Source organism: Hippopotamus amphibius, chromosome 6 (assembly GCF_030028045.1).
Source record: "Hippopotamus amphibius kiboko isolate mHipAmp2 chromosome 6, mHipAmp2.hap2, whole genome shotgun sequence".
Taxonomy (NCBI): domain Eukaryota; kingdom Metazoa; phylum Chordata; class Mammalia; order Artiodactyla; family Hippopotamidae; genus Hippopotamus; species Hippopotamus amphibius.
The window spans coordinates 101,372,795-101,388,041 of record NC_080191.1 but is presented as its reverse complement, the minus strand read 5'-3'; the positions used below and the strand labels follow the sequence as shown (position 1 = coordinate 101,388,041).

General features: G+C 37.5%; 1 protein-coding gene across 10 annotated transcripts in view; it reads left to right on the top strand.

The window, feature by feature from the left end:
• Positions 1-15,247, top strand: part of NEK11 (NIMA related kinase 11) — a 246,032-nt gene that overhangs the window by 64,026 nt on the left and 166,759 nt on the right. For all 10 annotated transcript variants that reach the window (XM_057737901.1, XM_057737900.1, XM_057737893.1 and 7 more), the window contains 2 exons: positions 1,554-1,618; positions 2,562-2,688. In XM_057737901.1, the coding sequence (XP_057593884.1) occupies positions 1,554-1,618; positions 2,562-2,688 (192 nt within the window). The remainder of the gene's footprint in view (positions 1-1,553; positions 1,619-2,561; positions 2,689-15,247) is intronic.

Genomic DNA, 15,247 nt, shown 5'->3' with positions numbered 1-15,247 from the left:
CATCTCCTTTCTTTTAGGGCCTGGCCCCTCAAGTGCTACCTGCCTTTGTCCACCTTGATGATCTCTGGTCTCTTCAAAGATCTGTTTAAAAAATTTTACTCAGATTTTACACTGTTTAAATTTTGCAGTGTTCTCTATACAACTGTGGAAGGGGGGCGATTTAGTGTGATATAAGCTTACTTCATCATAGTTGGAAGCTGAGGCCTTGATCTTGAGTTTTTATTTCAATGATCACATTTTCCCCCAAGATATTCTATTTGGTTGTTTCTCAAATCAGCATCATCTATTTTTGGATAGTATTCTGTTTCTATCTCGTGTTTTCTATTCTTTATTATTTTAATCATTTGAAATATCCTTATTTCATACTTTATATCCTATTAAATTATCTGAAATTCTCAGGGGGTTAATTTATTATGTATTATCTGCTGACTCAGTTTGCCTTTGCTTCTGCCAGGTGCCCCAAGAGGGTGTTAACAGCTGAGGACCAATTTTTATGTTAATTTCTTGGTTTGGGATATCTTAAGCAATATAGCAATTGCATTTGAATTTCAAATGTGAGCAGAGAGACATGGTTACAAAATATGAAGAGAGAGATTTTTTTCTCCACTCAGAGTTCAGACCTGTACAGAAAAGCTTATGATTTTGTTTACTTGTGAGTAAATGTTTCCTGGATTGTATTTCCACTTAAGATATGGACCACATATAGGATTCTGACTTTAGATATTTATTTTAGTTCCAACTCTCCACATTACATGGACTCAAGGTCTTGGCTCCTGTGGGTCCTAAGTTCCTCAGGCTGCTGAGAAATCAGCCCCTATTGCTCCCTCTGATTTTCAGTTTTCTTTTTGTATAATCCCCAAGGATTTACCTTATTTTCTTGTGGGCTCCACTGTGCATATGTGAAAAGACTTATATACTTTATTCAACATTTTTAGGTGTTTTTTTTAGGCAAAAGTTTTCAAGTTGTCTAATTTTTCATAATTTCAGAAATGAAAGTCTTAACTGACATAATTTACATTGCTAGTTTACAGTAAGACTTGTTAAGTGTTACCTATTACTAAATATCATCATCAACATTATTTCCACATATATATAAAACGTGAACATTTGGATTATAATATATATAGTATATTATAAATATATAAGATATATATACACTATGTAATAGATTATATATAGTATATAATAGATTATAAAGCTTTGTGATACCTGCTCTGTGAACTGGGTGTATGGTTACTGGATATAGTACTATGTAGCTCATGCTACAAAAACATGATAAAATCTGGCCTATTGAAATAGTTGGAAATACTCGTACATCATCCTTCTCTCAACTACATGTTTCTCTGTCTTTAAAACCGTTGTTTTAAAACTCTGATTTTCTCATTGAAATTAGAAAATATTGTGGCTTTGAAGCTTTTAAACATTGAAAGGTATATCTCTGGGAGTGTATATTTATGTGTGAATCACTTCACATTCACTCATATATTATTTATATTTGGTTTTTAAAATTTTATAATTGCATGAGATTGTATATCCTTTTTTTCCTTTTTTAGGAGGATACTTCATCGAGACTTGAAGTCAAAGAATATATTTCTGAAAAATAATCTACTTAAAATTGGTAAGATTTTAAAAATATGTATTCCATGAGAGAGTATATTCTAGAGGCTATTATGTATCAAATTGCAGTATGACCTAAAAGTGTTAGAATAATCACTGGTTTATTCAGATTTCTTAAATTTTTATTCTTGATTGGTTGTGGCCAACAACAAAAAATCCAGTTATTTTGTTTCTGATTATCTGATATAAACTGAGGTATAAAACATTTGCTATATATTAGGTAGATTCAACACATATCCTTTGAGCTCCTATTCCATGCCAGGCACTAACCATTAACAAACAGACTTTTTTTTACTAGTTTGATTACTACAGGTTTCCGACTCCCCCCACTTATTGTATCACAAGCAGTTATCACAGATAATTAACATGTTGATATAGTTAGTTCTCCTTTAGAACTGTACCTACATTCATCACAGTTACTGGATTGTTTGATCTTATGTGAAATATTCTTAGAGGGGAAGACATAAACACATGCAACTAATTAAACAAGCATACTGAGGCTGATGGATTCAAATTTTTATAGTCATGTTCTTGAAAGGTCTCAGGTTTTTTATTTCAGATTTCTTCTTTATTGTAAATGAAGAACAAATTCTCCCCCTTCAGATAAAATTGAAAATCATTATATTCAGTGCTTCCAGAATCATTCTGTTTGTTGTTATTCAGATTTGAAATAGCTTTTTGTTTCAAGTTGCTGGTTTTCTACAATTCCAGAAGAAAAAGTTTTAGCTTGCATAATTCACTTTCCTGTCTTCCTTTCTCCTCTAAGGCTTTTATTTTTAAAACTTTTCACCAGTAATGTGTAATTTAAAATGTATAACTTTGCTTTCTCTTTAAAATGGTGTGAATCATTGCATATTAAAATTGTCAGATTAGACAGTTGTTAATTTCCATTACAATACTGATTTTCGTGTTTTATTTAATATTCATAAAAATTATTATTTCAGGGGATTTTGGAGTTTCCCGACTCCTAATGGGATCCGGTGATCTAGCCACCACTTTAACTGGAACTCCCCATTATATGAGTCCGGAGGCTCTGAAACACCAAGGCTATGACACAAAGTCAGATATCTGGTGAGTGGGCATGGGCTGGTCCAGGCGCTTTATACATTTGCTACCCTGAGAGATGGTGCATTTTGTTTTTAGGCTCATTTACTTACTACATCCACTCACTTTATCCCTTTTAAATATTATTCTGTGAGCAGTGTAAAAGAAGGTCTTTTGGATTGGAAACTTGATAATATTCCATTAAGTTGATTTCAGAAATTCTCTTTATTCATAGATTAACTGGTTGGTTTGGATTTTTTCTTCTTGAACCACAAGGGAAAGTTCCTAATGTATCATAAACATTAAATTTTCATATATTTCTTCTAACCTATTACATAAAGCATTTGTAATTCTAAACACTGTGCTTTATTTTTTTTAAGGTTAATTTCCTCCTCTGTGGGGAATATATAGCTTTCCTTTACTTTTTGTCTTCTTGTTGCTTTTAAGAATTTTTACTAAAGATATTAGCCTTAAGGATAAACTTAAATTTAAAAAATTCTGGATTGTCAGTGATAGCTACATCTGAGATTTCTCAGCTTCTTTGAGCTCTGTTCCATAGGAATTTCTCCTTTCTCACCATGGAACCAGTTTAAATCTCAGTGTTAAGAAGCCGTGTGGAAAACTGTATTCTGTTATTAGCAATAGATCCTATTTGGGGAAAATTTCCTTGCCTTTGAAGAGGAAGCTTATATAATTTTCAACTTGTTAAGGGTTGAAAGGACAATTTAGCTAAGAGCTTGTTAATTAAGTAAATAATTATTGTATGCAAATCAACTTAAGTAGTTCTGAGCTTTCAAAGATGAGCAGTATGAAAGATTGTGCGGGTTTCATTCTTCTAAAGAAGATAAAGTAGAGAGTCATCTTTCCTCTGCTTAGGGAAAAGTAAGCACAACAGGGGTTATGCCTTGGGATTTTCTTCAGGGTCATTACTCCTGATCTTGTTCTGGTCTCTCCCAGATGGGAGAGAACACTGTCAGGATTTGGTCTGGCTAGGGCAAATCCCCATCCATCCTGCCCCTTCGGTCACTCTTGGGATTACACATTTCTAGGTTCTTCAGTGCTTTTTTTTCATTGTTAACTAGTTTCTGCTCTGGTGGTCTTTTCCAATTCACCTATCATCTTTCCTCAATCACAGCCTTCTCTGATTCCCTCCAAAAACAAAAACAAAAACCAGACTAAACCCACAACAGTATGTTTAGATGAATGTTTCTTTAAATTTTGCTTTATTGATGGGGGGGAATGAATTGGGAGATTGGGATACCAAATTGTACACTCTAAATATATGCAGTTTATTGTATGTTAACTGTATCTCAATAAAAGTTCTTAAAAAAATTTTGCTTTATTGAACATCTACTATTTATTTGCCCATGGCTGTGCAATAGCCCTTAGGGTATAAAATCAAAAATGATAGCGTCCCTGCCCCTCAGGAGAAATCTTCTTGCTCTTTTTGGTGTACCTTTCTCCAGTTAGAGAAAAATCAGTCTTGGGCTTTGGATTGAATTTGAGTTACACACCTAAGTCTCTCTTCACACTCATTTCGATTATTATTATGGATATTTAAAAATAGATTTAAATATAAAATTTCTTCATGATTATGGTTACACGGTATCTCAGGAAGATGTTACATCATGTCATTTGAATGAAAAGTAAATTAATTTTATGAAGCTCATCATTTAAGTCTTTGGGATTACCTATAGCAAGAAAGCTGACTCCTTTTGACAAGTATCTATTTGCTTGCCAAATCAGATGGATAGTCACCTAGAAAACCAGGGCAACAGAACCCACAGAGAGGAGAGCATAGTCTTTTGTTTCAGTTGTGTCTATCGTCTTTAAAAAAAACAAAAAACAAAAAACAAACACTGCTCCTAGTATTGCATAAAGAATCATAGGACTATCAGACAATATTGCTATAACGTTTTAAGCTTACAAAAATGATATCTGACTCAGGCAAAACTTAAAAAAGCCAACACCTCCCAAATATAGAAATGCAGGAGAATTTTAATATGTTTTTGCAAGCATTAGGTCAGCTCTCCTTGCAGAGATTACTAACTACTCAGCAAGTTCTAGCCAAGGATTTATCATCACCCTGGCCCCAAACAACCACCTTATTATTAATTTAGTAATTACCTTGGTTGTATCTGAATCAAAACAGGCTTATCTGGTAATGAAATGTCTATTGCTGAAACTAAAGTGGAAAGAATAACAGAACTATAAATTGTAATGGCAGATATAAGTGTGGTGAGTAATCTTTGTGAGACATTCTTAGAAAATTTAGATTGAATAGGGTTGAGAATTTTTCCACTGAATCTCAGTGTGTAGCATCTGTTTACTGTGGAATATTTTCTTAGGATTGGAAACACTTATGAATAATCGACAGGTGTTTTGCTTTGGCACGAACGGCTGTACATATTTATTTATAATGCTTAAAGAAGAAGAATTGTTATAATACTAACTATATTTTCATCTGTTAATGCTCACCCGAGTGTAACTTTATCCTCCTTCTGCAATCTGCTTAAACCTTTTGGGATTCATTTATTTACAGCAATCAAGTACAGGCAGTCCCTTTCTTAAAAGCGGGTTAGGTTCGAAAAGTCTATAAACAGTTATTTGGAAAGTTAGGGTAATTAGGTTCACTGAGGACAACACTTTGAACATGGCTGATTTTTATAAGCTATTGCTGAACATTTTTTTCTCCCACAGGAAAAATATAATGTATGAGTTGGGTTCCTAGACTAGCTTTTTAAATTGGTTTAAGCTGTGAATAGTTAGAACTTACTGTTTTCATAGGAGAAAAAAATAAAGGGCAATGACAATACTTTTGGAATAATGGTTCTGTAATTAAGCAGAAAGGAAACAGACTATTCATTGTTGGCCTTACTTGTCATGTTGTGAGAGGTCAACCAGATGGCCATACATCCTTTGGGTGATCTAAGTGGAGGTAATGGTGGTGGGGACAATATAATGGGATGATTTCAAAGTTTTGTTCAGGGGTCTGGTATGGTAGTTGGCGGGGTAGGGGACACAAGGGAAATCTAGTTCACACCCAACATTGGAGTCAGGCTGTAGTGATCTTGCACAGAAATGTTAGACAAGGCTTAGCTTGGTGGAAGAAAATAGAGAGGAACCAGCACCTGCCTGAGTATCCTCACAGAAAAGCATTCCCGGGGTGGACAGGGGAATGGGGCAGGGAGGAAAATGAGCCTGTTTTCTGGTGGAGGATTTAGGAAAGGGAGAAACAGGCCAACCTGACAGCAGGTTCTGTAGCTAATGTGGGGCCTCCAAGTAGCTGGCAGCCAGCAGCCCCATCAACTACCTCTCAGTGAAGGAAGCTCTGGGGCAAGACAGCCCATTTCTCTCGCCCGCCCATGTTCTGGGCAGTTCTTGTGTGGGTTCAGAGCAAGCTGTTGGACGGCTTCACCCTCCTGGGGAGTGAGCCTTCTTGGGGAGTGAGCGCTGGCATCTTTATTTTCATTCAGCAGGAGCTGACATAGGGAAACACTTCCATCAGAGGCAGTAAATCTGAGTATTAATATACTTTTTCAATGATAAGCATGAAATACCTGATACAAACTCTGCAGATAATGTCAGCCTGGCCTGGTGGATTTTTAAAAGGGTGTAATACAGCAGCAGCAAAAGAACTACGAATAGCTACCGTCTGGGGAGCACTTACTCTGTGATCGACATTTAATGTGCTAAGTTTTCATGTTCCTACCCAAGTATATTTGTTACTACAAAAAATAATCACACTATGTATAATTTTATAACCTGGTTTTTTCACTTAGCAAAATGGAACATTGCTCTGGAGCAACAAAATACATCTATGTATCATCTAAATGTTTGCACTTATTCTATTCCTGGACACAGTAGTTTATTCAGCCAAGGCCTTAATGTTTTCTCTGAAGATTTTCTCTTTGTCTTTCAGCATTTTTACGCTGATGTATCTAGGTGTGAATTTGCATTTATCCCACCTGGGATTAGTTGAGATCCTTGGACATGTAAATTCATGTATTTCATCAAACGTTATCAGATTTGGGAGGTGTTCAGCCCTTGTTTTTTTGAGTATTTTTTCTCCTCCTTCCCTCTTTCCTGTCTTTCTGGTCTTCCCACTCTGTGCATGCTGGTATGTTTCCTGGTTTTCCGCATGCTCTGAGGCAATGATCATTTTTATTAATTTTTCTCTCCATTCTTCAGATTGCATAATATCTGTCAGTCTGTCTTCAAGTTCACTGATTCTTTCTTCTGCTAGCTAAAATATACCGTTGAGCCCCTCTGGGGAATTTTTTGTTTTAGTTATCGTCCTTTTCAACTCCAGAATTTCTATTTGATTTTTAAAATAATTTCTCTCTTTACTGAAATTCTCCATTTGATGTGACATTTTATTATACCTCACTTCTTTAAATACCATTTCCTTTAGTTCATTGAACATGTTTAGAATGACTGCTTGGAAATCCTTGTCTGTTAAATCTGACCTCTGAGCTCTCTCAGGTGGTTTATTTTGCCTGCTGTTTCCCCCGTGTATGGGTCATTCTTTCCTGTTTCTTTGCATGTCTCATAACTGGTGAAAACTGGACATTTTGGATGATATACTGCAGCAGTTCTGGATACCTACTCTCCCCACCCCCACTGCTCTGGGTCTTGTTATTGTTTGGTTGGTTATTCACTTAGTGAACAAATCCCTTTAATTTAACCCCTTTAGTGAATAAACCCCTTTAATTTGGGTAAGACTGGGATTATGGCAGAATTGATACTATGTGACTTCCGAGTCTAGGGCATAAAAGGTGGCATCACTTCTGTCTGGTTCTCTTGAGGTCCTTGCTCTTGGAATTCAGCTACTGTGTTGTAAGGGTTGAGGGTGCTCTGTAGCACACTGGGAGGACAGTGTGGAAGGAACCAAGGCCTCTGGCCTTTAGCCCTGGCTGAGCTTCTAAACAATGACCAACACCAATCAGCCAGTCATGTGAGTGACTTGAAAATGGATCTTCCAGCCTCAACTGAGCTTGCGCAGCAAATCCCTGTCAATTTCTAAGAGAGTAGATTCATGAGCAAAATTACTGACTGCTGTTGTCTTAAGGCACTAAGTTTTGATGTGCTTTATTATTTATTACTTTTAGTGGTGACTAGAACAGGGCTTTGTCAGGAGGACAATAAGCAGAGTTAAGACACAGCCTCTAGACTGGGTCTCTGTTATGCAAGCTGGCACTGTTCATTTTCTTTATTTTAAGAAGTTCAAGAAATGTCTGAAGAGAAGTGGTTTGTGCCAGGAAGGCAGTCTGGTACTCTGCTTGCAGGTGCATTTTATGGGTGGATCCCAAGAACCTGGGCCTCAGTTGAGAAACTGGAGAAGCAGCTTTTCCACATGCCTCAGACTCTCCTCCACTCCTCCTAGCTTCCCTCCTCCTGCTCACGCCAGCGCTGGACCACCTTCCAACTCCAGCACCAGCTTGCCGTTACTCCCATAATTCAAGGGTGTGTGGGAGCCAGCTCAGACCAGCTCACAAGACTCCACTACCCACATCTCCTCTCAACCCCACGGAAATTCATCAATGCTACAAATCAGGGCTTCCCTTTCCACCCAGAAAGTCGGCTTACCAGGATGTCCACTCCCTTAGCTTTACTCCCTCTTGCCGTGGGGTGTAACATCAAGACGTGTAAGTTCTGGTCTTTGTCCTCAGAAGACTGACAGACATAAACAAATTGCTGTATGTTATTATAGGGCAATATAAGCAGTGTGTACAGGCTCTGGTGTGTAAAGGAGTGAGTGATTCACTACCAGGGTGAGGGTGCAGAGCATCAGCTACAGTCCCAGCAAGTGGATGCTGCTGCTTAGGATGGGGAAGGATGGAGGAAAGTTTGACAAAATGCCTTTCAGGCAGAAAGACCCGGTGCCCATGACTGAAGGTAGGGATGCCCACTGAGGAGGAGTGGTGGACTGTTCTGGGCAAGAGGCTGGCCAAAAGAGCCATCTGCCATCAGCCTTCTCCCTCACCATGGGCCTCAAATATAGGTGTTTGAAGTTATATCCAAATGAGTCTGTACATGTTAAAGATGTTAATTTAGTAAATGTAAAATTTTCAAAATATATAATAATTTTTGGAATGCTGTTTTTGGTATTTTTTCATTTTAGAAAATATACTGAGAATTTGAAAGTAGTTGCAAGTGACCTGGGCCTTCTCTGACTCCTGAAAGCCCCCGGGAGCACTGTAAGGACTCTGGAAGTATAGTAATGCTTGGTGTCCTCCAGATAGCTGAGGACGAAGTGTGCGTGCGTGCATGTGTGTGTGAATAAATACACGAGGCTGAGGAGGCAATCAGGGTTCATGTGGTGAATGACCCACAGAGCCATACGAAGGAGCTTGGACTTTACCTTCTGCGGGATGAGAAGCTGCTGAAGGCTGGTAAACAAGGGGATGGTATGTAAGTCAGCTTTGCTGAAATAACAAAGAGCTCCCAAAATCTCAGGTACTTATAAAATGTATTTCTTCTTCACGTTGCATGAGGACTGCAGGTTACCTGAGCCTCTGCTCCAGGTTACAAGCCTGCTCTGCTCCTGCTCCAGTGTCCCGGGTCCAGGACTCAAGTTGTGTCTAGTGCCACATCTGCGCTTGCATGTGAACCTTCCCCTTCATATCTCACACCAGAGACTGGGGAGGTCATGTGGCCAACCCTAATGTCAATAAGGAAGGAAGCCCAGCCAGGAGATGGAAGGGGAGGGGATATTTGCAAAGAGTAAGCAATCTACCCAGGAGAGTTGGTCTTATAGCGACAGAAAACAGACGGGAGTGGGCAGAAGTCTGGCAGAAAAAAAATGGGAGATAGGCAGGCCTTCAGTTAACTTGGGGTATTCTACTACTTCTAAGGCCCACTCCATCTTAAAAGAGCCTCTGGAGACTATCAAAGATGATGAAAGCCATTGGAATACAGCCATTCACTCAAAATGTAAAGTATCTTTTTTTTTTTTTAATTTTTATTGGAGTATAGTTGATATACACTGTTGTGTTAATTTCAGGTGTACAGCAAGGTTAATCAGTTATACGTACACATATATACACTCTTTTTTAGATTCTATTCCCATGTAGGCCATTACAGAGTATTGAGCACAGTTCCCTGTGCTGTACAGTAGGCCATTATTAGTTATCTATCTTATATATAGTAGTGTGTACATGTCAGTCCCAGTCTCCCAATTTATCCCTCCCCCGACCCCCTGGTAACCTAAGTTTGTTTTCTACATCTGTAGCTCTATTTCTGTTTTGTAAATAAGTTCATTTGTACCCGTTTTTAGATTGCAAAGTGTGAAGTGTCTTATGCCACATAAGCAATGCATGCTATTGCCACACCCAGCCTCTGTGCAGTGAGCGACCAAGTGAGCAACAGCTGGCAGTGGAGAGACGCTTCATCTTTGCTGCCAACCCACCTCTCCACCCAGCTTTGAGCACTGTCCATGTTTATTTCCCAGACTTCATGGTTTGTATGGAGTCTATGCCCATGACCCCAAGAATAGCTAAAGATGCAAAAAATCTTTCTTTTTTATTTTCCCTTTGCCGCTTTGTGATCTTCTTGCCCTTCTCTCTTACCTGCTGTTGGTCTTGTCCTCAGTTCTTCCGTGGCCAGATGCTTAGGGAGTAAGGGCATGGGACTGGTGACGAGTTGATCTTCCTTCAGATGTTGTAAAGCTCAATTGTGGAAGCAAGTAATTAGAAAGAGCTGATATGAACAGGATCTGAAATTCACCCAAACCTTATTTCTAAAATTTTGTGAATATTCCCCAAAACATGATAGTCTATTGGGATGATATTGGCAGAAGGAATGCATTCACTTTTTTTTTTTATCAGATTGGATATTTTTTAACTTTTAATTTTATATTATTGATTAACAATGTTGTGTTAGTTTCAGGTGTACAGCAAAGTGATTCAGTTATACATATACATGTATGTATTCTTTTTCAAATTCTTTTCCCAATTAGGTTCTTACATAATATTGAGCAGATTTCCCTGTGCTATACAGTAGGTCCTTGTTGGTTATCCATTTTAAATATAGCAATGTGTACATGTCAGTCCTGAACTCCCTGACTATCCCTTCCCCCCAGCCTTCCCCCTGGTAACCCTAAGTTTGTTCTCTAAGTCTGTGAGTCTGTTTCTGTTTTGTAAATAAGTTCATTTGTATCATTTCTTCCACATATAAGCTATATCATACAATATTTGTCTTTCTCTGTCTGACTTACTTCACTCAGTATGACAATCTCTAGGTCCATCCATGTTGCTGCAAATGGCATTATTTCATTCTTTTTAATGGCTGAGTAATATTCCGTTGTGTATATGCACCACGTCTTCTTTACCCATTCCCCTGTTGATGGACATTTGGGTTGCTTCCATATTCTGGCTATTGTAATCAGTGCTGCAATGAACATTGGGGTACATGTATCCTTTTGGACCATCTTTCTGTAGATATATGCCCAGGAGTGGGATTGCAGAATCATATGGTAGCTCTAATTTTAGCTTTTTTAAGGGACCTCCATACTGTTATCCATAGTGGCTGTACCAATTTACATTTCCACCAACAGTGCAGGAGGGTTCCCTTTCTCCACACCTCCAGCATTTATTGTTTGTGGATTTTTTGATGATAGCTATTTTGACTGATGTGAGGTGATATCTCATTGTAGTTTTGATTTGCATTTCTCTAATGATTAGTGACGTCAAGCATCTTTTCATGTGTTTGTTGGCCATCTGTATGTCTTCTTTGGAGAAATATCTATTTAGGCCTTCTGCCCATTTTTTGATTGTGTTGTTTGTTTTGAGGATATTAAACCACATGAGCTGTTTGTAAATTTTGGAGACTAATTCCTTGTTGGTCACATCATTTGCAAACATTTTCTCCCATTCTTTGGGTTGTCTTTTTGTTTTGTTTATGGTTTCCTTTGCTGTGCAAAATTTTAAGTTTAATTAGGTCCTATTTATTTATTTTTGTTTTTATTCCCATTACTCTGGGAGACATTTCAAAAAAGATATTGCTGTGATTTACATCAGAGAGTGTTCTGCCTATATTTTCCTCTAAGGGTTTTTTAGTGTCTGTTCTCACATTTAGGTCTTTAATCCATTTTGAGCTTATTTTTGTGTATGGTGTTAAAAAATGTTCTAATTTCATTTTTTCACATGTACCTGTCCAGTTTTCCCAGCACCATTTATTGAAGAGATTCTCTTTCCACCATTATATATTCTTGCCTCCTTTGTCATAGATTAATTGACCATAAGTGTATGGGTTTATCTCTGGGATTTCTATCCTGTTCCATTGATCTATATTTCTGTTTTTGTGCCAGTACAATTCTCTTTTGATGACCGTAGCTTTGTAGTATAGGGAGCCTGTAAACAGGGAGCCTGATTTCTCCAGCTCTGTTGTTATTTCTCAAGATTGCTTTGGCTATTTGGGGTCTTTTGTGTCTCCATATAAATTTTAAGATTTTTTGTTCTAGTTCTGTGAAAAATGCCATTGGTAATTTGATAGGAATTGTATTGAATCTGTGGATTGCCTTGGGTAGCAGTCATTTTGATAATATTGATTCTTCCAGTCCAAGAACATGGTCTGCCTTTCCATCTGTTTGTGTCATCTTCAATTTCTTTCACCAGTATCTTATAGTTTTCTGAGTAAAGGTCTTTTGCCTCCTTAGGTCAGTTTATTCCTAGGTATTTTATTCTTTTTGATGTGATGGTAAATGGGATAGTTTCTTGAATTTCTCTTTCTGATCTTTAATTGTTAGTGTATTGAAATGCAACAGATTTCTCTGTATTAATTTTGTAAACTATGACTTTACCAAATTCATTGATGAGCTCTAGTAGTTTTCTGATAGTGTATTTAGGATTTTCTATGTATAGTATCATGTCATCTGTAAACAGTGACAGTTTTACCTCTCTTCCATTTGGATTCTTTTTATTTCTTTTTCGCCTCTGATTGCTATAGCTAGGACTTCCAAAACTATGTTGAATAAAAGTGGCAAAAGTAGACATCCTTGTCTTATTCCTGATCTGAGAGGAAATGCTTTCAGCTCTTCACCATTGAGTATGATGTTAGCTGTAGGATTTTCATATATGGACTTCATTATGTTGAGGTATGTTCTCTTTATGCCCACTTTCTGGAGAGTTTTCATAATAAATGGGAGTTGAATTTTGTCAAAAGCTTTTTCTGTATCTATTGAGATGATCATATGGGGTTTTTTTGGGTTTTGTTTTTTTAAGCTCTTTATTGAAATATAATTCCTTTACACTCTTTATGCCAGTTTTTGCTGTACAACATGTTGAATAAGCTGTATTTATACATATATCCCCATATCCCCTCCCTCCTGTGACTTGTTCCCACCCTCCCTATCCCAGTACTGTGTCATCACCCATCATCGAGTTGATCTCCCTGTGTTATGCAGCAGCTTCCTACTAGCTATCTATTTTGCAGTTGGTAGTTTATATATATCAATGCTACTCTCTCACTTCGTCCCAGCTTCCCCTCCACCCACAACCCTGTGTCCTCAAGTCCATTCTCTACAACTGCATCTTTATTCTTGCCCTGTCACTGGGTTCATCAGTATCATTTATTTTAGATTCCATATATATCAGTTAGCATATGGTACTTGTTTTTCTCTTTCTGGCCTACTTCATTCTGTATGACAGACTCTAGGTCCATCCACTTCACTATAAATAATTCAATTTCATTCCTTTTTATGGCTGAGTAATATTCCATTGTATATATGTGCCACATCTTCTTTATCCATTCATCTGTTGATGGGCATTTAGGTTGCTTCCATGTCCTGGCTATTGTAAACAGTGCTGCAGTGAACATTGTGGTACATGTGTCTTTTTGGATTATGGTTTTCTCAGGGTATATGCCCAGGAGTGGGATTGCTGGGTCATATGGTAGTTCTATTTTTAGTTTTTTAAGGAACCTCCATATTGTTTTCCATAGTGGCTATACCAATTTACATTCCCACCAGCAGTGCAGGATGGTTCCCTTTTCTCTGCACCCTCTCTGGCATTTATTGTTTCCGGATTTATTGATGATGGCCATTCTGACTGGTGTGAGGTGATACCTCATTGTGGCTTTGACTTACATTTCTCTAATAATTAGTAATGTTGAGCATCTTTTCATGTGCTTGTTAGCCATCTGCATGTCTTCTTTGGAGAAATGTCTATTTAGGTCTTCTGTCCATTTTTGGATTAGGTTATTTGCTTTTTAGTATTAAGTTGTATGAGCTGCTTGTATATTTTGGAGATTAATCCTTTGTCAGTTGCTTCGTTGGCAAATATTTTCTCCCATTCTGAGAGTTGTCTTCTTCTCTTGTTTATGGTTTCTTTTGTTGTGCAAAAGCTTTTAAGTTTCATTAGGTCCCATTTGTTTATTCTTGATTTTATTTCCATTATTCCAGGAGGTGGGTTCAAAAGGATCTTGCTTTGATTTATGTCATAGAGTGTTCTGCCTATGTTTTCCTCTAAGAGTTTTATAGTGTTTGGCCTTATATTTAGGTCTTTACGCCATTTGGAGTTTATTTTTGTGTATGGTGTTAGGAAGTGTTCCAATTTCATTCTTTCACATGTAGCTGTCCAATCTTCCCAGCATCACTTATTGAAGAGGCTGTCTTTTTTCCATTGTATATTCTTGCCTCCTTTGTCAAAGATAAGTTGCCCATATGTGCGTGGCTTTATCTCTGGGCTCTCTATTCTGTTCCATTGATCTATATTTCTGTTTTTGTGCCAGTACCATACTGTCTTGATTACTGTAGCCTTGTAGTATAGTCTGAAGTCAGGGAGCCTGTTTCCATCAGCTCTGTTTTTCCTTCTCAAGATTGCTTTGGCTATTCGGGGTCTTTTGCATTTCCATACAAATCATAAAATTTCTTGTTCTACTTCTCTGAAAAATTCCATTGGTAATTTGATAGGGACTTCATTGCATCTATAAATTGTTTGGGGTAGTATAGTCATTTTCACAATGTTGATTCTTCCAATCCAAGAACATCGTACGTCCTTCCATGTGCTTGTATCATCTTTGATTTCTTTCATCAGTGTCTTATAGTTTTCTGCATACAGGTCTTTTGCCTCCTTAGGCAGGTTTATTCCCAGGTATTTTTTTGTTGTTGCAGTGGTGAATAAGAGTATTTCCTTAATTTCTCCTTCTGATCTTTCATTGTTAATGTATAGGAATGCAAGAGATTTCTGTGCACTAATTTTGTATCCTGCTACTTTACTAAATTCATTGATGAGTGCTAGCAGTTTTCCAGTGGAATCTTTAGGGTTTTCTATGTATAATATTGTGTCATCTGCAAAGAGTGACAATTTTACTTCTTCTTTTCCAATTTGGATTCCTTTTATTTCTTTTTCTTCCCTGATTGCTGTGGCTAAAACTTCCAAAACTATGTTGAATAATAGTGGTGAGAGTGGGCACCCTTGCCTTGTTCCTGTTCTTACAGGGAATGCTTCCAGTTTTTCACCATTTAGAATGATGTCAGCTGTTGGATTGTCATATATGGCTTTTATTATGTTGAGGTAATTTCCTTCTGTGCCCACTTTCTGGAGAGTTTTTATCATAGATGGATGTTAAATTTTATCAAAAGCTT